A 22,421-nucleotide genomic window follows, 5' to 3' on the forward strand; every position below is an offset into this window, starting at 1 on the left:
AGTATTATAATTAAAAGATAAACATTAATGCAAATGCAAAAAATAAAAGAATAAAAATATAAAAGAGAATATAAGAAAAACTAACAATAGAACAGGAAGAGAAAATAGGTGTATGGTTTAGAAATAGAAGTAGCTTTTAATAATTTATAACCTTTTTATATAATACAATAAATGATCTTCTCTTATCTATAAACAAATCATTAAAACCTTTTGTTCAGTTCTGGTTAGCAATAATCCATTGTTACCTGACTTAATATCTATTTTAAACTTGATCAAATAAGCCAACTTTATATTTCTTTCTTTTTGTTTAAAACTTTAATGTGTCTTTTGCAAATCCAGGTTCTTCTTTTGGTTTGTTATTTGCATATATCTTTTAATTTTTAAAATGGGAGCATGGTGTCTTGTGTAATTAGGATGCCAGGTTGACAAGAAGCAAGCGCACGTTCGAGACCCAAGTGCTGTATGGGATGGGGTGAGCTCTTGTCATTCACTCCATCTTCTGTCAGGGACATGAAAGGGGCAACAATTATGTCAGTAGTTAATCCTTTCAACCTGGAAATGCCTCAGTGCTTCTGACATGAGTGTGATGCAAATGATTAAGACATCATCCAACATCATCTGGTGCTATAAAATCTGTAAATGTTTCTAATATCTAAAAAGCACACTATTAAAATAATTTGATTCTTGAACAGAGAAATTTCCAGATTTGCGCACTGCTTAAATACTCCTGTCTTAATAATTCTTGTATAATTTTTTCCTAAGAATTAGGATTCTCTGGGCCTCTTTTGGTAATAATTCCCATTTTCCTCTTATTTTTCTTTCTGTATGAGTATCCAAATTTCCTAAATGTAAGCCACAGGCTGGCTTGGAGTTATGCAGTCCTGTTACTGAATCAGTGAGGGGTAGTTGGGACTCTGGATGAATTACAGACAAAATCAAAAAGAAACAAAGGGCCTTGCTGGAAAAGCTGAGCAACGGTGAAAAGAAACTGAAATGTTTGGTTCTCTCATCATTTGATGTGTAGTAAAGCCATCATATATACATTCTCTGCAGAACAGAAAGTTGGGATGGGGCGGCTCTAAAAGAGTCTACATATTTTGGTATTTTTGTGTAATTGGTTATGGGAATGGGAAGTATAATACACAAAGCGTCAAAACATCTCTGGAGGATAAACTTATTCAACTGGAAGGCAATATCATATGTTTGTGAATGCTGGGGTCAACCAAGCAAAGAATCTACCGACATTTGCTAAAGGGGCTGGGGTCCATACATGAGACAAACAGCTGTGTCATCCTATCAAATGTCATACTTGGTGATAAGGCTTTTTCTTCGTCCACAGAAGAAGGTGAAGTACTCATGGGGTTGGATAACAAACATGGCACTACAGAACTAAAAAGCAAAGAAGACTGAACTCAGAAGAGATACTTTCTGTTTTGAGAAACCTTTAATGAAGATTGAAAACAGATGCTTAGAGGTAACCAGGCTGATGTTTCGAATAGTATTTTCCCTTAGAAAATCTACAATCCCCTGGGAATGAAATACCCGCTAAATATGAGAAATTGTTTAGGCAGCAATACCAGGATTCTACAGAAGAGGATGATATTTTAAGAGAAGATCAGTAAAGGAATCTGGATGAAAAAAATAAAAGGTGTGTTGATGTCATGACTATAAGAATCCAAGACATTTGAAAAAGACATTTGCCAAAAACTGGACATCCTAGAAGAGACCGTCAATGACTTAGAAAAAAAAACTACCAATATAATTTAGCTGACAGGCATCTGTTGACCTAATATTTCTGGACAGCTAAAATCCAAAGATTAAAAAAATAGAGAAGGAAAGGCAGGCATGAATGTGCCCAGAAGTGGCATAACTATTGACAGGGATGTGAACTTAGAATGCAAGGTCCAAAACAGTGCAAATGCAAATGACAGCCCACCTAATTCTTCTCCAATCATCTCGAAGTCTCTTTTACTATCCAAGTCTCAGTTTCTGTTGAACAGGTTCACTTGTTTGATGTTCCTCTTGATCTACTTCTCTTCTTGATTCTTCTTGAAAATGTCATTTACTGTCTGTCCTCTCAAGATTTCATTTGTTTTCAAGAGAAAAAGTGTGAAACCATCAGTTGCTGGGACTCTGTAAAAATGGGACTTTAGTCTCACTGAAAAGTTAAATGGAATTGTTTTCAATTACATTGTCTGTTCTTTCTTTTTATAAAAAATAGTTTTGGTGTTCTTTAAGTTTATTGCTGTTTCTTTAATACTATTGTAACTACCACATTCTGCTTCCTGTTTGTACTAACTTTTTCTCATCACCATCGAATCTATTTCAAAAATGAATTAAGGACCCACCTTTTTACAGAAATGAAAAGGGTTTTGTTGAGTTTCACTTTGAACAGATCTGAACTACAAATTTAAACTATATGGCACAGCCTGCTTGTTCAGCAGCTGTAGTTCACTCTCAATCATGGAAAAATAGAGGGTGGGGGGTTGGGAGGGAGGAATTCCTTGAATCTCTAATGCCGAATCCTTAGCAACCCATGATCCCCAACAGACAAATCTTTAATAGCTTGGGATGATATGAATGGGGACAGGGAGTGAAAATAATTTTGGATGAGTTTAAATGGATGGTGTCATTGTCCCTTTAAGAAATACCACAGTTTGTCCATCTGCTCTCTCTCCAATTCTTCCAGCTGATAGCCATACTGTATATTTTAATCTATTCAATTCATCAATAGATAGGTAGAAGGGATATATTGTGCTCTACAGAACTAGGAGATTAGATTTGTATTTACTGTATTTCTCTTTCCAAATTCCAGAAAGGGTTTTGTGAACCAACTCAAAATATTTTCCTTTTAGTTACCAAGAAGTCATGGAAAACAATTTGATAAATATGGACTTGGCTTTCTTAATTAAAGTATTTGAATTTGTTTTAGGAGTGAAACATGAAAACTTTCTCAACTCACTCTCTATTCTAAATGTAGCAGAGAGGACAATTCTCTAAGTATTGCAGATGGAAAGATAGAAATGAATTATTCATTTATTTTCCAAGATTGGGAGGTTTTATGGACTTCTTACAGGTCCATAAAATGAGAACATTTTGCAATTTGAACTGGCAAGTAATAAATCAAATACACAATATGCTGCACCAAACAATATTAATGTTGGTGGATGAGAAGAGGCCTCTTCATTTTTTCTGTTTTTGAAATGCAGTTATGAACACCCTTTCTTATAGAGCCAACCATCATAGACCTGTATGTGTATTAGCTGTAGCTACAATATTAATTTCTCTTCCAGTTATTTCAAAAAGAGCTAGGAATATATGTTGTCTTCTGATTTGGAATTCTAGAACTACTAAAGGAATTAGTCTGTGTAATAAAATGAAAGCTTGACAATATCAGATTAGATAGAATTGTAAATATAAAACGTTGCTCTCCTAGATTCTTCTCTTTTCTGCCCTCTGAAGTTGGGAAGAGCAAGCACTCTCTGTAATTTGAAAAAATATTTTTTTTTCTCTTTTGCATAAGCTGTAAGTATCTCATTTTTTCATAGCACTTCAGGTCCAGACATTGGCAATGATACATTTCAATGTGATCACAATGCTTAAAGGCCTGCTTTGGCCTCTCTTCAAAACGAAATCTTCCCCACCCATTTTTCTTCCAATTTATCTGCACATTGGGAAAATAGGCAGTAGATTTATTGCACAGAAGGTTAGGTTTTTCCATGACTTTTCAGATCAACAGTAATAAATATCCAATCTTCTTCATGCTACATTTATCAGCAAAACTCTATGAAATTGGAAGAAAGGAGGCAGCTGGAAGCAGTGAAGATGTTGGGCTTCTACCCAGTTTTGTTACTTAAATTTAATTATGACAGGTTATAGTTAGTTTCTTAAAAGACGACATAATTTCCCCTTAATTACATTTTATCCAAACTACAAAAATAAATAACTGAGAACAAAGTCCTTAATTTGACAAGCATCCCCCAAAGGTTTTCAGGACAATGTTTGGCAACTAAAGTTTATTTCAGATATCTGAGTGCTTCAAGATGAAGGTTTCATTGTGCTTCTTAGACATATAGATATCATTTGTTTTTAACTCTGCTTCCTGCATTTTCCTCTTATTATTCCCCCTCCCCATGCCAAAAATTAAATATATAAAGACAATTATTATGATTCTCCTTTAATCCTCCAGTGCTATGCCAAAATCTAAATTACAGCTACTAGCATTTTTTGAGTTGCAGTATCCAAGAACCTAAATTAATCACAAATTGTGTTCGCAACTTAGCAAGAGTTAAATATTTTCAATCCCGTTAATAAAATGTGAAAGATAAATTTTTTTATGGCTGCCTGATTTTCCTCAATTTCTATGAGTCTTTAAAGAGCTTAATTTTATTTGTTTGAGATGCAGATATTTACAGTTGTTTTATTATTTTCAAGTAGTATATATTAGATATACAAGTGCTCACATTCACATATAGTTTTTTATCAAAGGAATTTATTTTGAAGAAATTGTTCAAAAAAGGTAACCTCTATAAAACATGCAAATCAAGAATATATTTATAATTTGGTTGACAGCCTTTATGCATACCAAGACCTATGTATTTAGATTTAATCCTCTGGAAATTCTGACCATCTTTGAATTAGGCTACACAAATTTCATGAGGTAGAAAGTTGTTTTGAAAATTTAACAAAAAAATAAACCCTGATATTTTTAGGTTTCTGGTATCTGCATGTAAATATATACTGACATGAATATCAACATATTAAAATAAAGTTTATGTACCTGAAATTCAAACTTGTGAATTGTACAATGAAGCCAAATTGTTTTGACAGTGATTTCAGGCAAGAAGTTGCATATAACTGAAATTTGGGAAAGTGAATTAAAAAGATATAGATAACATTGGTAATACTCCAAATCTGTCTAATATATGATGGGAATTAAACACAGCAGGTCCCTATTTGGCTTCTCCTATGTCTCTTCTCTCATATAACCACTATATTAATTCAGAAGGTAAGTTTATCAAACTCTCTTAGTCCTCTTCTCCTTAGACATTCATAAGGCATTTGACAGAATAAAAGATACATGTGTTTAAAAGTTGTTATTGGAGATGGGATTCTACTTTCATCCAGCATAAAGAGTAATTAGCATTCAATAAAATCAGATTAGAGTTTTTTTTCAAGAATCCAAGTTCAGTATAAAAATTGCATATAATTTTGTAGATCTATAAATTGTTGATCCAATTTTTATAATCCGCATGGAGAAATCATAGAGTTAGAAGAGACCATTCATATCACTGAATTAGTTCTCTGTTCATAGTGTTTGTGATTGTTGGTTGTTTATCCTCTGAACAAGCTTATTGACAAGGAACGCAATTAACTCTTGGTAAATAATTCTATTATCAATTATTACTATTAAGTATTATTTTAGAGTGTTGGCTCTCACACCCAATTTGTATTACCCCAAAATATGAGGATTTTCATTCCATTTTTATCTTATGGATAAAATAATAAAAACTGAGAAAAATATTGAAAAATTGAAAATCTAGAACATAACTTTATTTCACTATAGTACATGTCTGTATTCAATTTGATTAAGAGCTTTTGAGTATTCATTAGACACCACTTTCAAGCTAGCTTTGCAGCCATTTAATTGTCATTCCCATATATATCAAATTTATTAATCAGAATGGCAGGGGGTATTTTGAAAAATGCCTTGTTAAAATCAAAATGTATTATATTCTCAATATCCCTATCTATTAAGGTTAATCATCCAAAACCACTAGGAAAATTCATGCTGACTTCTGATGATGATTGCCTCGTCTTTTTCAAATACTTAAAAGTGTTAATGTTAAATTGACTGCTCAATAGTCCTGGATCCTTTAAAGTTCCTGGAACTTCCTTTCTCCTTCCATACTTTGTAAATGCACACTGAAAATGTCAGTGTGCATTTCAGTGTGCATTTCCATGTGGGATGGTGCTGATTTGATTGCAGATTTAAATTTAGTCATAGACAGATGTATCCTGAAAATGTTTTCATCATTTTCATATTTCAGCCCCTTTCCTTTATCCATTTTATATTTATATTACTTATATTATTATTGGAGAACATCGAATGTAAACAAGAGTTAGTAGCATTGCCCATGTCTGTGTGTTCGTGTGTACAATCTGTTAGCATTTTTCCATTTTCACTGTTCAGTTAATATCTTGGCTGTTTTGTTTTGAACATGTAGTGGTAGTATCTCAGGTCATTCCAAACTTTACTTTTTAAGCACTAACTCTACAGGTCTGTCAGTATCCTTCCTAAATTTGGTTTTCGTTGCTGTCAGATCTTTATGTAGGTCCACTGGTTTCTTCTTCCTTGTTGGAATTGGTAATAGGTAGAACATTCCCATTTTTTTTCTAGTATATTTGAACACATACGTTATGAAGGGATGTGAGCCTTTATCAATACTTTGGCTAAAATTGTAATTATTTTGGCACTGCTTTAGACTATTTTTTAAAAAGTTGTATTAAAAGATTTTGACATTTTTAAAACTAGTAATTTTAAGTTGCTTGAGATGAGCGATAAGCCATATTTATTATTACATTTTTGAGCATAAGTTATCTATTTACATGAACTGCTTTACATCTACCTATGCTAGATCTGCTACATTAAGTTATATGAAGAAACCCATATGCTAAAAATAAAACCCTTTATCTCATTCCTACGTTATCCCTGTTATTTTCTGTTACTCAATTAACTTCTCTGTTTCTTTGTTCAACTCTTCTTGTTCCCCAAACCTCTCATACATTTTCAGACTGGCAAAGGAAGTTGGAGTGAACAGAGTAAGGACTCATTTTAAAAACTTGTACAAAACTCGCATTCTGTAATTTCTTGAGCCTGTGGCATAATTATCTGTCTGTCTTTTGACAGGCTGATGAAAGAATGTGATGTGTTTGGTAGTGTAATATGATACTGATGAAACGTTGTTTTACATTTAAAAACTTGAAAATTGAATTTTCTTGCATCACAGCACAATAAAATTGAAACAACTAAGACTGCAAGAAATACTTGTCCTGACGAGAATCCAAAAGGAAAAAAATAGGGGTTTTGTGCATTTTGTGTCAAAATTATCAGACAAATAGTAATTGAACAGTTAGAATTATTGGGGATATTTCATGATATCCTAGCAACTCAATTTACTGGTGGATACAGGCATTTACTTTTGGCAGGAAACACAGCTGCCAACTCACACTATGACATCACAACTGCAGAACCAAAGGCAACACCTTAAGCTATTATTTGTGTCAGTTTTCAACATCCTTGTTTCTTAACCTATCCCCAACAATATCACTTAATCTGTTATTTCCCCAGAGTGGTGGCGGTGTCTCGATTCCAGCCATGAAGATGGTCAATCCAGCATCACGGCTAAAGCAAACCCAGCAAGGCAGCCCAGACAAAAGCAAACACATAAAGCAACGCATGGAATACATGCGCATCCAGGGACAACAGCAGGTAGTTTATCTGTAGGCCACTTTGCCATTATTCTGGGGGGAGTATGCAGAAAGGTTAGCTACTCTTCATTTTGGCAGTTGTGGGGGTGGGGAGTTATTTCCAGGAAAATAGTCCTGTGTCTGAGGCTTTGGGTGGGCATGCAGAGAGGCACAGTTGCCACCATTTTGAATATAGATTCTTAATAGGTCTTTAGATTTGGAGTGTGGTTTTAAAATTGTATTCAGAGTTGATCTTTATCCTACCTGAGGTAAAGTACACAATAACTTATCAGACTGGAATTTCAAAATGAAGGGATACTTATTTATTAATTAACAGTAACAGTAGAAACTGAGAGAATTCCATTCTCTTCAGGTATATATACACCAGCGGTCCCCAAACTACGGCCCGCGGGCCACATGCGGCCCACTGAGGCCATTTATTTGGCCCGCGGGTGAATGACAGGAGCACATCTAATTTTCCATGAATAAAATGTGGTATTTTGTTAGTAACTAATATCAGTCATCAAAAAAGTTGCAAAAGTTTTTTTTCTAATTTTGTCATCCAGTTAATTAAATTCCCTCCTCAAAAAAGTATAACACCAATTATATTTCTAACTTATTAACCATTATGCCAAATTGCTTCCTTCTTTCTTTATACATTTTTCTATAAGCCAAGAAAACCTTGTATAGCCAATCAGATGTTAACAAAAGAAAATTAAAAACAAAACATAAACATATACGAATTTCAGACTTCTTTCTCCCCCCTCTAAATAGTACGTTCCCATTTTGTTTTTTACTTTAAAATAAGGTATGTGCAGTGTGCATAGGGATTTGTTCACAGGTTTTTTTTAAAGTCTGGCCCTCCAACAGTCCGAGGGACAGTGAACTGGCCCCATCTGTAAAAAGTTTGGGAACTCCTGATATACACCAAACACTAGAGCACATTCATTTTTCCAGGTCTACTGTGATCTCAAAATAGGTCTCCCCCCTCGCCGAGCCTTTAGCTCCCTCAGTTGTTAAGGGCCACCCACATGCATCTTTCAGAAGAGCCACCCAGATTTGAGACATTAGCTTGAATTCACCCTTTCGGAATGCCTGGCATATTATAATAATACAGATATAGATATGTCATAAGAGGTGCTACTAAAAAAGAAAACTTTCTACAAGAATTATTTTTAAAACGTCAATTCACAGTAACTCTGCAATATTTTTATACTGGAAGTTGAAAAGCAGAAAAAAGTTAGAGAAATTTCAATAGATGCATTACAATGGCTTGGGGGGAAAAACAATCAAAACCAACCAAAAATATTGAACAAGGATAAATTTAAAATAAATCCTCCAGTTAATTAAAGAGAATCATCAAATGGAAGTTAATATCTCTTCTTTTTAATGTAAATATATGTTTACTACCTATACTTTTGAATACAATTATTTTATAATTCAGTTGGTTGAATAAGACTTCTGGGAGGCAATATAAAAATGGATGAGTTGGTCCCAGAAAGATGCAAGTTATGGCAATCTTTTTCTTTTTAAAGAGATCAATAAAAATCCCCATGGACACTAAGCTTATAGTTCCAGGTATTAATATTTCATAGATGCTGCTGTTTCTATGCAGGTGCTATTTTTCCCTATTGACTTGGAGGTAAAACTTTAATACTTAGCTTAGCTATTCATTTTCATCTGGATTGGTTCCCTTGAGCATGAATTGATATTTATTTAATTTTGATGATCCCATCCATCAAAACAGGTTTTTCACGATAAGATAATAACATCATAATTTAAAAGTTGTAAAAAATAAATAATGATCCATTTGTTATTTCCCATGGTGAACTCAAACAGGGCCTTTTTCCATGGACGTATGTGCCATTTATTTAATTAATTTGAAGGAACTTGAAATAAAATTCAAAATCCTCTGGCTCCTTTATCCATTTAAATTTTTATAGTCCAGCCAGTTAGTAAGGAGGTTTTTTTTTTGAGTTTTCCCCCCCTCAGATTTATTTTTAAATCCTTGTTATTTTTTTTCCTGGTATTTTCCTTTAAACATACCCCAGGTCATAAGAGTATTCACTGGATGATTTGGTTGCTCTGCTATTCTGAAGATCTCTTTAGCATTTAAATAACTGTATTTCAAATGTGTTTAAATGGGTAGAGCAGATATCCATAAAGGGACTGCTGAGGCTGTATCTTTCTTACTCATCTTCCAGTGAGGTGCTGCCTTTCAAAATACAATTACCAATCTCTTCATCTTTTATTTTTCTGGAACTCTGCTGATCTGACTCATCACCTATAGATTCCCAATCAATGCTATGACTAATTATTAGCATGGATTGAGAAATTATGGAAGAATGTCAGAAACGGATAAGGAGCACTTTGCCCGAGAAATAGATATTGGCTACAGACTAATAATTCGGTTATTTTATATTATATCACTGTTCTTCATTTTTCCTCTTCCAATGAGATAAAACTACTCATGCAAAAAAAAAAAAAAAGGAATAGCTAATCTCGTAGGTCCATTTGAGGAGCCCTAACATGCAGAGTGTGCCGTGATGAATATACCAACCATACCTCAATGACCTATTGAATGTTCTTTTAGATTTCAGACTAGGATAAAACTCAAAATACTGTGGACAATTTTATATGCTTTGTAGTGCCTTGCCTTGTCTGTGTAGAAAGGCCTGACAAATTGCAAGCTCTCATCCAAGCAAGGTAGATTCAAAAAGCAATAAACATGCCTGTTACATAGCATCCCAATAACTTTAATTAATCAAAACAGCCCTCTCTAAATTTCAGCAGTGGAAAGGCAAATTATATGGAACTGTCATCAGCATTTAGGCAGAGATGAAAGATACTTTCTGGCTGGATGGGCAGATTGGCTCCCAGTGCATTTTCTGGGAGACTGTATCAGCAATCTCTTCGCTCTTCAAAGCTGCGTCCCTCCCATTGGAAACCCAGTCATAAAGCCCTATCCCAGCACTCCTTTTCTTTCTCTGGTCATACAGTTTTCTGTCAATATGCCTGGATGGAGAAAGAGGTAGGCAAGCAATTTAAACTTCAGAATGTAAAGTATGGCAAATGGTATTTTTATGAGAATATTTCACTGTTGGTACTGTTATTATCATGATTCTGTCATTCCCATAGCTATAGACATTGACAGTATGTTACATGCCTTCATAACAGCTGTATAAATTGTTTACAATGAAAACAACAGATGTTATGTGAATTATCCAATCTGCAGCTGCATATAACAATTTTAATTATTCTATATTAATGCCCAACTTTCACAGCTACATAGGCAATGTAGGAGGTTTCGTTTTTCTCACAGTAGAGGCAATCACAATGCAAATTCTTCCCCAACAACGCAGTTAGAAATAAGAAAACAAAACCTCCCATTTACAGTATTAACAATTTGATTTTTACACCTCTAAATGTAGCATACAAGGGATTTTTATTGGGATTGCATTTGGGAAGTGAAAGTCACCTTTTATTTGACCTTGATATCTGGCAAGACCATGGATACATCCATATAATTCTATTGGCAATAATATATGTAGTACAGAAGTGATTTATCAATGTCTTTTTCCCATGTTTTTTTATTCTTCCCTGTCTAAGATTTAAACTCTTGCAAGTTTTATGATTCTGATGGAATGGAGGGCTAAATTTTCAAATGAAAATCCAATGCACGTAATGAATACAACATTTATGCAGTCAGTTCTGTTCAGCACTAACTTGAGCCTTTCTTATCTGAACATTATCTAATTGACTGCAATGTTTAACATGCAATGCACAGAGACAGTTCATGATTTACTATTCTCTGGAAAATGAAGGAATTACAAATACAATACAAATTTTCTCCTTTACTGGTATCACTATTCACTATTTATCCAAACTTCTTGTCATCCTGCTGTCTAAGTGCATTAGTAATGGTTAGGGTCTTAATGGTTTAGTCAGTTTAGTTCAGCTGGGTTGACATGCTTCTGTGTTCTTGCTGATGCTGACAGTGTACCCAGTGGCTTGCCAACTTTCTGAGGCCACAAAGCAAGGTAACAACCACCATTTTCCCATTCCTTAAGCACAACATATCTACCTGTTTCTCCATCCCCCTTCATTCCCAGAGATTTGCCCTCCCTTTCCATAAATCCCTTTTCCCTTCTTGATCTGAAAGCACATTTGATTTGCTGATGCTTTCCCCCAAATTCACTCCTGCTTCTGCCTTCTGTTTCTCTCATGTGTGAGTAGATCAAAGACCATGGACACTTGCTTTCCCATATTCTCAACGTCTTCCTAAAGGACTGTTTTGCTCATTTGGCGATATATAAACAAGCTCTCCCCTCCTACTCCAAAGGTGGGAGAGTAAATGGCTGATGGTGAATTTGGCTGTCTTCTTTTGACCATTTGAACTGTTTTGCCATTTTGTTTCTAGAGGTATTAAAAGTAATGCTCTCAAAATGCCTAGGCAACATTCTAGAAGTTGTAGTCCCAATGTATCTGGAGGATATCAGACTGGGAAACATGGTCTATTATGAGATATACATTATGAGCAAAATGAGTCTATATGCTCTCTGTCACTGTTTTCTGCATAGCCCCCTTCACTCTATATCTCTGCATCCCATGATTTTTATTTTTATTTATTTATACTTATTGCAATACAAACCTAGCACGGGTGCTGTTTGCCCACCAGGAACATTTCTAAAGGACAGCTTTCTCCAAAACTATTTATGTGAATGATGTGCAGATACATCAGTAGACAGTTGCCTTTATCTCCAAGCTAGCTGCGACACAAAATTTGAAACAGCCAGTGGGCTGAGATTTGTAGGTGATGAAGGCAAACATTTAGAAGCCTCTTCTGGAAAAAAGTCTACAAAAATTATTTGCATCATGGCAACAGAGGGAGCTGGGGCTTAGAGCAATGTGAATACTGTTTTCACTCCACTATATATTTGGAGGAGGATTATGGGATTATCACCAGTACCTTCTTGATTTGACTTATTTGCAGCACTTCTAGTCATATACTTAGACTTGCCTACATTTCAATATGAACTTTATGCATGTGTGTAGTTTTATTGCATGAAGGGAATTTGTGCGCTGGGCTGCAGAAATGAAGCAGCGATTGCAAAAATCTGAGTTTTGTTTCTGCAGCTCCGAAGAGCGGCCAGCAGCGTCCCCCGGCTCCGTAGGTAATTTCGATCAGCGGTTTTAAGCCGCCGGTCGTGTATTTCTGGTTCCAATTGTGGTAGTAACTTGAGAACTACCTGCATCTACCACCTTTAATTTTGTTGGATTAATATTTTTCATTCCTTTTCTACATTTTTCATAATGTTCTCTTATCTTGTAGAGGAATAGCACGACGGATATATGTGCTATCACAGAAGTGTCCATGAATGGATTAGTGTAGCTTCTTATTACTTGAATTGGATTTTATCATTCACCCTTCCAGTTCTCTTCCAACCAAGTATGTTTCTGAGTGCCTTGCTAATATATTTAGTGTAAAATCCACAAGAAATCCCCATGACAAGTGATTTTATTTCATGTGTGTTCAACTATAGAAGAAGAAAATCTTTTATGGGATTACAAAATGGCCAGGTTTAATAGATAGAATTCACTTATCTGTAAGTGATTATTGTAAAAGAAGCCTGCTTATTCACAATGGGTTTATATTTTCTTCTCCTCACCTTTCAGTTTTTTCTTTCCCTCCTTACATCTTTAGCTGTCAAACTCAGAATTACTGCAAAATCTTTACAATATTTAGCAATAAAATAAAAACAGTTTTCTTCCCTCTATGCTAAATCCAAAATGTAGTCTGCATATTATGTCATTCTTCAAAACAAATGATAATCCGAACCAAAAATAGTTTATTTGGGCCTAAATTTGATAAACAGCACCTTTGCAAGTACCAGCATTTCTTTCCTCCTTTGTGCTATTCTCATTTTTTGCCTTGCTTGCTTCCATTATAGGATAATGTTGTTCTAACTTAGTGTCCATGGCTACAAACTAAATATTTTAATTCTTTTTCTTCCTCATTTCCCTAAATTCCTTTTTTTTCAACCTGCCTGTGTGTTTGTACTTTCCCACCTGACTCCTCTTTCACCCCATTCTGTCTTCTTTATGTTGTCTTACATCCATTCCTTGCCCTTGTTCAGTAATCTTCTTAACAAGCTACTCACCTTGACCTCTTGTTTTTGTCAAGCATACCTTTTGCCTTAGGTTTTTCATGCTCCACCTTCTAACAGAAATGTTCCTAATTAGCCCCTACTCTACTTCTTTCCCTCAGTTTCCTTCTATTTTGTTCTGCCCTTTGAGAAGAAAATTTTGTTTTTCCCTTGGCCATTTCCCTTTTCCCCACCTCACCTTCTTTTTTTCCCTGAATCTCGCTTTTCTTTCTAGGCCGCTAGATCAACCAAGGACTCTGGCATGGGGAATGAGACTTCCAGCCCAGTCTCAGAGAAACCTACTTCGGGCAGGACCTCCATCCCGGTTCTGACTTCCTTTGGGTCACGGAACTCCTCCATTTCATTCTAGAAGCTCCTTTGCCAAATTCTCCATTGGTAGTTTTTCCTACATACTGTAATGGGGGGTGAGGGTGGGGGTGGGGGTGGTCTGGGGAGGGCTTGTGTCTCTCTGTTTCCTCCTCCCAGCTCTTCCTGAGGCACCTTGGAAAGGTCTCCCCCTTCCTTATACTTTTCGAAGTACACATCAAAATGGCCGATCTTGGTCACTTCCAAAATGGCCAGTGCTTATACTACTACACTTGATCTTAGCCAAAAGGGCATCTCAGTGTGCTCTAGAATGGCTTGTTGACTGTTCCTTCCCTTCGGTTCCTAAGTTGACCAACTTGTTTATCCTTTTACATGCTATAATGTAACTGACAAGGTTTTTCTATTTCTTCCATGACTCCTTCCTGCCCTTCCTCACCCACTCCTATCCCAACCTCACTTTTTTACTCTGGCAATTTAGGTTCTTGTTCAAAGAATATCCAAACATTCTGCAACATGTTTGGACGTAACAAGGCCATTATTGGGCACATGGTTGGGGGAGAGAAACCAAATCATATCAGAAGCCTATAGGTAGGAAGGGAAGAGACCCATTTCCGAAGATGCCTCAGAACCCCTTGGACATTGCTGCTATTCATCTTTCCTTATATGAAAAACAAAGGTAGTTGTAATTAATAGATTAATATGAATCTTTGTAGGTATGTGCTAAATCATTCATGAATCAATGGTGTTTTGACTTTGGGGCATGTGTGTGCTTCCACTACTGTGGATTTCTGTTGTTCTATTTGCTGTATCAAAGACTGGGGTGGGATATGGGTGTGTATGTATGTGCGTGTGTGCATATGTATGCACACATGCATGTCTCTTGCAATTTGATAGCTTTGGGAGGGAGAGGGTAATGTTCCTTCCAAAACATTGGATTTAATTTAGTAGAAGAATAAAGGTTTGGGGGGGGGGTAGGCACTGAATATGAAGCTGGTAATAATATTAGCCCCTTCAAATCTTCTTATCTTACATTTTTTTAAAAATGGGGGGAAGGAGACAAGACACATCCAGAATAGGTAGCAGAAGGTTTAGCTGAACAGTGTTGAGAACAGGGTTTAAAATGGAAAGCTTCCTAGAAAATTAATCCATCGAATGTAGCACTTTAAATGTCTCTTCAGTGACCATGTATGTGAGGGGAAAGAGCCCCCCAAATGTGTGGGATACCAAATAGGAGGCAATAGTCAGGGAGATGAGGGCGTCAGGGTATCAGAGAAGTTAAGTCAGAAGGACAAAGAAGAGTTTTATGTGACCTTTGCAGCACATCAAGAGACTAAATAATATTTGCTGCAATTGAAGGGGTGCAGGGGGTGGGGCGGGGGCAAAGATGATTTTGTCCAGGTGACTATCAGATTTTTTTTTAAAATGAGGCTGGAAAAATGATGCTGGCAGAATCTTAAATTTGCAGGGATTCTGTTCTTTATTTACGAAAGCTCAAACTAGGAGACGAGAAAGGCAGCAGGTGAGCCAGGAGGACAGCATGAAGTGAAAGAAAGAACAGTTGGGAAAGTTCTTAAATTCAGTGGGACTTTCATTGAAGAATTTCCCGCAGGGTTATGGTCTCAAAAAGAGCTTAGCTTTAGAGTAGTGGGTTGTAGAAAGATCAACCAAATTGGGTGGCTCTTGACTATTTATGGACCGATTGCCAGAAGCTTAAATGTACTACTGTATCTCTGGAAAGGAATTTTCATCTTGAGTTTGGATAGAAAAAAAACCGATCTTTATGTTTAGTAAGTTATCAAAAAGAATTATCTGTATTTTTAACTGATAAGATGCAGAGGTGTTAGAGATTTTCTATTAGATTCTGCATGATGATCTGCACAGTATGACATTTTTTTTAAAAAAAATACAGCACAGAAAAGAAAATATATCAGTCATGGGAATGTGAGTGTGTATGGTAAGGGAAGAATGTTTTGGCTGAATCACAAATGCCAAACTCTGAAACCCTTGTGGATCTGGCAAGAAAGGTGGGAGAGTGTTTATAATCATGGAGAATTTATGCAAATAAAAACACCATGCATGTGTTCCAAAAGGCATGCAAAAAAGGAAGCGGGCTGGGGGAGGGAGGAAGTTCCTTAAAGGAAAAAAAAGGGCATAACCCATTGGAGGGGGGGGTGTATGTCTGTGTGTGTCTCATCATGCACAACCACCATGAAATCAGTGGTACTTGTGCAGATGCAAAACAACATCCTGGCACAAATCCCATTCTTTTCAGTGGTGTTTGGGTGTGATAAATACCCGCCCCCACCCCAATTTTATGTCCTGAAATGTTAAGCACATACAGTATATGAAGAAATATTTGATGTGGAATACGTACATCTGTGAGGGCATGCATCTTCATGTGTATAGCAAAATGGTGTGCTATTGTAAAATAAGAAAATGAAGAGTTTGTATGCAACATATTACAAGATGTAATCACTCCTGGTTTTGTTGACTACTTTGTTCTTTTTAATTTTATTATTGGGACTTTTTGGTGGGAGGAAAGTGGGTATTTGTTTTTTTATGGTTTCTCTTCTGTCTTTTTTTTTTGTAAATCAAATCATTTTTGTATAAAAATTTTAAAAGAATCTTTTTTTGAATAACAAAGTTTTAAAAATGTTTTAAAAATTAACTATGTAACAACAATCCATAATGCAATTTCTTGGGATTGCAGAACAAACAAACAAAAACAAAAAAGCAACCTCTTTACATTTCAGTGAAGTGTCTTAACATTTTATATATTTGTTTTAAGAAATATATTTACATATTATATATATATAATATACGTAATATAAATATATAAATATTGACAAAAAAGAAAATGAATTTCTTGTTGTGTCTAGTATATGGGGGAGGGAGAGTGTGTGTGTGAGTGAGTGAGTGAGTAAGTAAGAGAGAGAGAGAGAGAGACAGAGAGAAGAATGATTTTGTTTTCTTCCTGATTCAATTCTTATGTAACTCTTTGTGCTTTAGAAGCTACATTAAGTAATGATGGTGCAAACAGCTAAAATACTATTCTACCGGGCAATTACTTGCTCCTGAAAAGTTCCATTCTTTTTTAGGGGTGGTTGTGCAGGAGATGTTTCCTATTGGTTTTAGCTTTTGACATTGTGGAAATTGTTTCATTAAGTTTTAACGTTCTAGATTTGTGTGTCAGTTTTCCGTTATTCGTGCTTCCTTTTTATCTCTTGTATATCTGGCAGGAAGGGTGCCCACTCAATTACTCCCCTTTCTCTCCTCTTGGGCAGACAGACAAGTCAAAAGACAAGCAAAACAAGAGCTACATTTGAATCATATACTTGTAATTGGTCTTGAAGGCATATTCCCTTAACAATTGTCTTTAAGCTGTGATTCAGAACTTGAGGATAGTTGGAGATAGGGTTAATTAAACAAAAGAATTATTTGTGGAGATTCTCAGTCATCAGGTCATGGTTGTCCCAAAGGTAATTTCCTTTTTTTTCTTGCTGTGAGCCGCCCTGAGTCCTCGGAGAGGGGCGGCATACAAATTCAATTAAATCTAAATCTTTGAAGGCTTCTCATCCAAAAAACTTCTTCAGGTCTGACTGAAAAAGCTTCAGTTCCGTCAGAACTGAAGTAACTTCTTGGATAAGAAGCAAAATGTATTCATGAAAAAACAAATAAAGCCAAGTATGCCTTTTGAAAAAGCATTTTTGGGACAAACAGAAGAATTGTGATTGGACTTCTTAGAATTTTTGGATTTCCTAGAATGGAAATAGAGAGTGCCCCATAGGTTTTTAATTATTCTACTTACTTTCAATTGATTAAAAAATATATTGAGAATTACATATAGATGTTTTAATTAATGCCACCAAAGTCATATGATTCAGACCTCAGCTTCTTTTGTGGAGCTCCAAGAATCAGTCATTCTCAGCAAATACTTTTACATTGTAATAGGATTAATTAATTCTAATCTACTTTGAAATTGTCATATCTATTATTTCTTCTTTCCCACATCAAGCTCTGGGCATAATGAAGAATGAAATACTGTAGGGTGTTTGTTTCCTAATTTAATTTAAATTTAATTTATATAATTTTAAAATTTCATATTATTGTCATCACCATGCCTAATGAATCTCATTCAGAAGCCTACAGCACATTTTAAATGAAGAATCATATTCAGTTCTGACGTCTATACTTACAAAGTTTGTAAGATCAAGAGAACATGGACAGGCCTAAAATTTTAAATAGGCATATCCAGAATAAAAGAGATAAATTAATATTAATATTTAACAAATGAAATAGATGTCTAAGTAAAACATAATGTTATTCCTTCAGCAGCAGTTTATTGTTCCTCTAAGACGTTAACAAAGATTATAGGCAAAGCATTTTTTCATATGCCCATCATCCATCAATTTATTTTCTTAAAATTTTAGATAGATCTCTAAATCTAGCAAAATGTATTTTTTTTAAAAAATTCATATTGTCATCAATAAGCCGATCAGTTCTAAAATATTTGATATAATTCACAAGGATTTAATATACACTCTACATAAATTTCATTAGTCAACTCCTATTTATTGAAAAAAATATGTACACACAACTGCAAAGAGTTTGACCTAAATTTTCAGGAGATTTTACCTTTATGCTTTTTAAGATAATAAACCGTCAGTATAACAAAGATGGTTCCCAGGGGTTAACTGCTGAAGTTCAAATTCAGTGGTAAGTGGCATTACTAGATATTTTTACTAATAAATAAAGCAGGGGCTTCAAGCAATTCCAAAACTTTGTAGGCCTTCCGGGAGGATAACTATGTCGCATTAGCTAAATATCAGGAATCTGGTAATCCTTTTCCAGACTAACAAATGTTATTACTATAAAAGGCACAAATGTTTCTGAACTACAGCTCACTTAATTCAGTGTATATTTTTATATCTTTTATAAACGTTTGTTAGTTACTCCTTCCGATTCAAAGCTCTAAGAAAAATATATGTCAAAAATATATCCCCGGCCTACTTTTAAGATAAGACAGATGGAACCTTTTTAAAGATCTAAGCTGAGGCAATATGTGTCTTCATTTGGGGGGAAAAACTTTGTAGTGAGAAATTCTTGGATATCTCTCAGATGTTCTTGGATAAAGACTAAAGAAACTTACTTAACAGAATAAAGTGTCTTCAAAAGAATAAAGCAACAGGATTTCTAAAATCTGATGAGAATTGTCTGTACTGTAAACAGTTTTATAAATTCATCCCGTAATGTCTTAAATTAATTTAAATGTTCCTCAATGGATTTTGGTATTTACCTTTAATAAGGTAAATTAAAAGTATTTTATACAATCTATGCTGACTAAGGACTAGGGGAAATGAAGTCTTATGTATCCAGCACTTTAAAAGAAGACTGTTTCACAAAAATTGTTTAATAACTCTGCCAGTGATTGTTTTCAGAATTTGGGGAAAGGAACCATTACAATAAAAGAGGAATTGAACTAACAGTGTATATTAATATCTGTTCTGCAGCAAATAGCAACAGAACAGAAAAAGTCAGAACACTTGGCTTTACAGAACTCATGGATATGTAAGATCATTTTGGGGTCCATATAATTTTCGCACAGAACTATTCATTTTAACCCTGCTAAAATGATTAATTTGCCCTATATATCTTTCCGACTAATGTAGATTAGAAAATCACAGAGTTCCTACTCATCCCATTGTTTTGCATCTTACAATATTATTCTATCACGAAGCTCCAATGAAACATTTTAAATTTTTTGAAATCGTTTAATTAATTTATTTTGAAAGCATTTAAATTTCAAACTGTTGAAATATGCTAAATTATGCACTAAAATTTGGTAGTGAATCTAGAACAGCAAAAGACAGACATCAATATAATAGTGAAGTCATAACAAATAGAACATTGCTATAATGTCTTTAAAAAACTAGAGCATATTATAATAAATTATGGAAAGGAGTTCAGAGAGACCCTATTCCAGGGGTCCCCAACCTGTTGGGAACTGTGCCGTGCAAGCAACAAACATGCATGCAAGTGCATGAAGGTTCATTTGAACAATGGTGGGTGCACGTGTGAAACCATCCCTTTTTCCTCTCCGGTGTTGCCGCTGCCAGACCACGGAGCCAGAAAGATTGGGGATCACTACCCTATATAGTAGTGGCATCTGTGTCAAATCATAATGATAGTAAAATGACAAACCACATGTGATAACAATTGCATTCTTACATCACACTCTTTGATGTAACCACATAAAGTACTGGTATTTATATGATTTCAATATGCATGTGTCATATGCCTCTACACATATGCACAGGCTATTCCTTAGTATGGATTTCTCTTCAAAAATAAAGTTATACACATGATATCCTTGTTGCAAATTTACAATATGAAAATACAGAAATTAAGCAAAATAACAAGATACAGTCAGCATCACATACAAACTATTTCCCTAGAGCAGGAAAGGCAAATTTTATGCATCAGAAGCCAATTTTTTGATCCCATAATTATTTTATGATGACTAGGACTATAGAGAGATACGCTAATAATATTTTGAATTTTTGAGTGTATTGGTGGAGTGGAGGATTTTAACCTTTTTCTTTTAAGTGTTCTGAGGATGATTGCTGAAAGTACATATTTGAAGTCTTAGGTTCAAATATGCATTTCCTCCATCTGCATCAGAAAAAAGAAGTTGTGCCATGTATTCAGTGATGGGCTAGCAAAATTTTTACTAGCAGACTGTGGGCGTGGCTTATGCATTTTGTTTCAACATCTTTCAGTGCAAATTGGGTGCTCTGGGGTGGAGCTCCAAATTTTGCTACCAGAACTACGTTCCTGACCGTTCCCGTAGGAGCCCATCACTGCATGTATTGGACTGGAATATAGGTTTATTCTTTTAAATTTACAAGGCTATAGATTGCTTATACTTATCCCACAGTAAAATTTTACTTTGTAATCAAATAACACAATTCTTTTCAGAAAATAAGATAAAGAAACCTTATCTTGGAAATGATAGGCCTACAACAATTAGATTTAAGCCAAGTTGTTTTCTGTATTTAAATTATACATAAATATTTCTGCCAATGACTATTATTCTGGATCGCCAACACAAATAATTCAAACAACAATATAGTTAAAAATTAAGTTTAAAACTATAAAAGGGTCACCTTCTCTCAGCCTCCAAATCTGATTCCGAGCCAAAACATTGTCTAATGTTTTAGGATTAACCAGCCCTAGATGGAAGTGCTCGAGAGCATCTTAGCTCTCCTTTAGAACAAGCTCCCAATTGAGCTTTTGCTCTCGAATGTTCAGCATTCTATCAGGAGTCAAAAATACCTAATTTTTGGCATTGGAATATTGCCTTTATTTTTTATATTAACTTTTAATATTATCTGGACAAACACAAGCTGAATTGTGTCTAAGCATCTTTTTTCTAAATTAGAAAACCATTTTTTTCCTTCTAAAAAATGCTCAGCAAACTGCCAGTATGGTTTATGCTGCATTATGCTACATCATCAGGCTGGCTAAATATTTGAAAATTCAAATCATGCTATTCAGCATGAAAAAACTAAAATGGTATAATTTTATTATCTTACACCATTTTGTAGACCATTTTATTACTTCATTTTTCATACATATGTATGAAATACATTATTATGCATTGAAATTTCTCTGCAGCACCAACAGAAGATACCTATCGAAAAAAGAGTACTAAAGTTGCAAATTATGTTACAGAATGCCTAATTTACTCTATGAAGTGTTAGTGAATACACATTCTTAGTGACGGACATGCTAGCATAACATATATATTTCCCTTCAATGTATTCAAATTATTTTCTTTTAATCTTTATATATAAATTGGTATCTCCCCTCCGATTAGCATTTTAATGCTGCTTCCAAATTAAAATAATTTTTGAAAACTAAAATAACCCTTTGTTGCTGAGAACAGAAACGGCTATTTCTTAGTTTAGATTTGTGAAGAAGATCTTTTTAACTCTGACATAAATTGTGTGTCTTGCCTTGCCCAGAGCTCAAGTTCGGGCATTGTTACTCAAAGGAATCTGAGTAGAAACACTGGGAAAGTTCTTGCCTAATAAAAGATTTGAATATTCTGTTTGGGTAGGCCACTGGGCTGATTTAAAACAACGTAGTTGTTTACAGTCCAAAACAATAAGATCTATGTTTGCTATTTTAATTAACTGTGCTATAATGGAAAATTAGTATCATTGGATTTAAGGCTTGCTCCAATCTAGCATTTTTGGAATTGGTTTTCAAACTGCATTCTGGAGAACCATATAAAAGCAGTGAATTTTATCAAAATCTCCCTAGTGGACCACAAATTACATACGGTCATTCCTAGTCATCTTGATGGAGGATCATGGGAACTGAGATAGCTGGAAAATAGCATACTCACTTCATGCTGACACCAACAAACTAGCTCATTCATGCTATAATCTTCTTCAAACTGACTATATCAGT

The 22,421-nt window shown here is 34.9% G+C and overlaps 1 protein-coding gene across 4 annotated transcripts in view; it reads left to right on the top strand.

Annotated features, from left to right (window-relative positions):
* SRCIN1 (SRC kinase signaling inhibitor 1) overlaps window positions 1-22,421 on the top strand; it is a 147,694-nt gene that overhangs the window by 122,015 nt on the left and 3,258 nt on the right. Inside the window, exons 17-18 of one of the 4 annotated variants that reach the window (XM_070727663.1) lie at window positions 7,352-7,492; window positions 13,852-14,017. In XM_070727663.1, the coding sequence (XP_070583764.1) occupies window positions 7,352-7,492; window positions 13,852-13,986 (276 nt within the window). In that variant the 3' untranslated portion in view covers window positions 13,987-14,017. Of the gene's footprint in view, window positions 1-1,339; window positions 1,827-7,351; window positions 7,493-13,851; window positions 14,018-22,421 lie in introns of those variants that run through there. The other 3 variants (XM_070727664.1, XM_070727665.1, XM_070727666.1) reach the window with 3 other exon arrangements.

The sequence above is a fragment of the Erythrolamprus reginae genome, chromosome Z (genome assembly GCF_031021105.1).
Source record: "Erythrolamprus reginae isolate rEryReg1 chromosome Z, rEryReg1.hap1, whole genome shotgun sequence".
Lineage (NCBI taxonomy): Eukaryota > Metazoa > Chordata > Lepidosauria > Squamata > Dipsadidae > Erythrolamprus > Erythrolamprus reginae.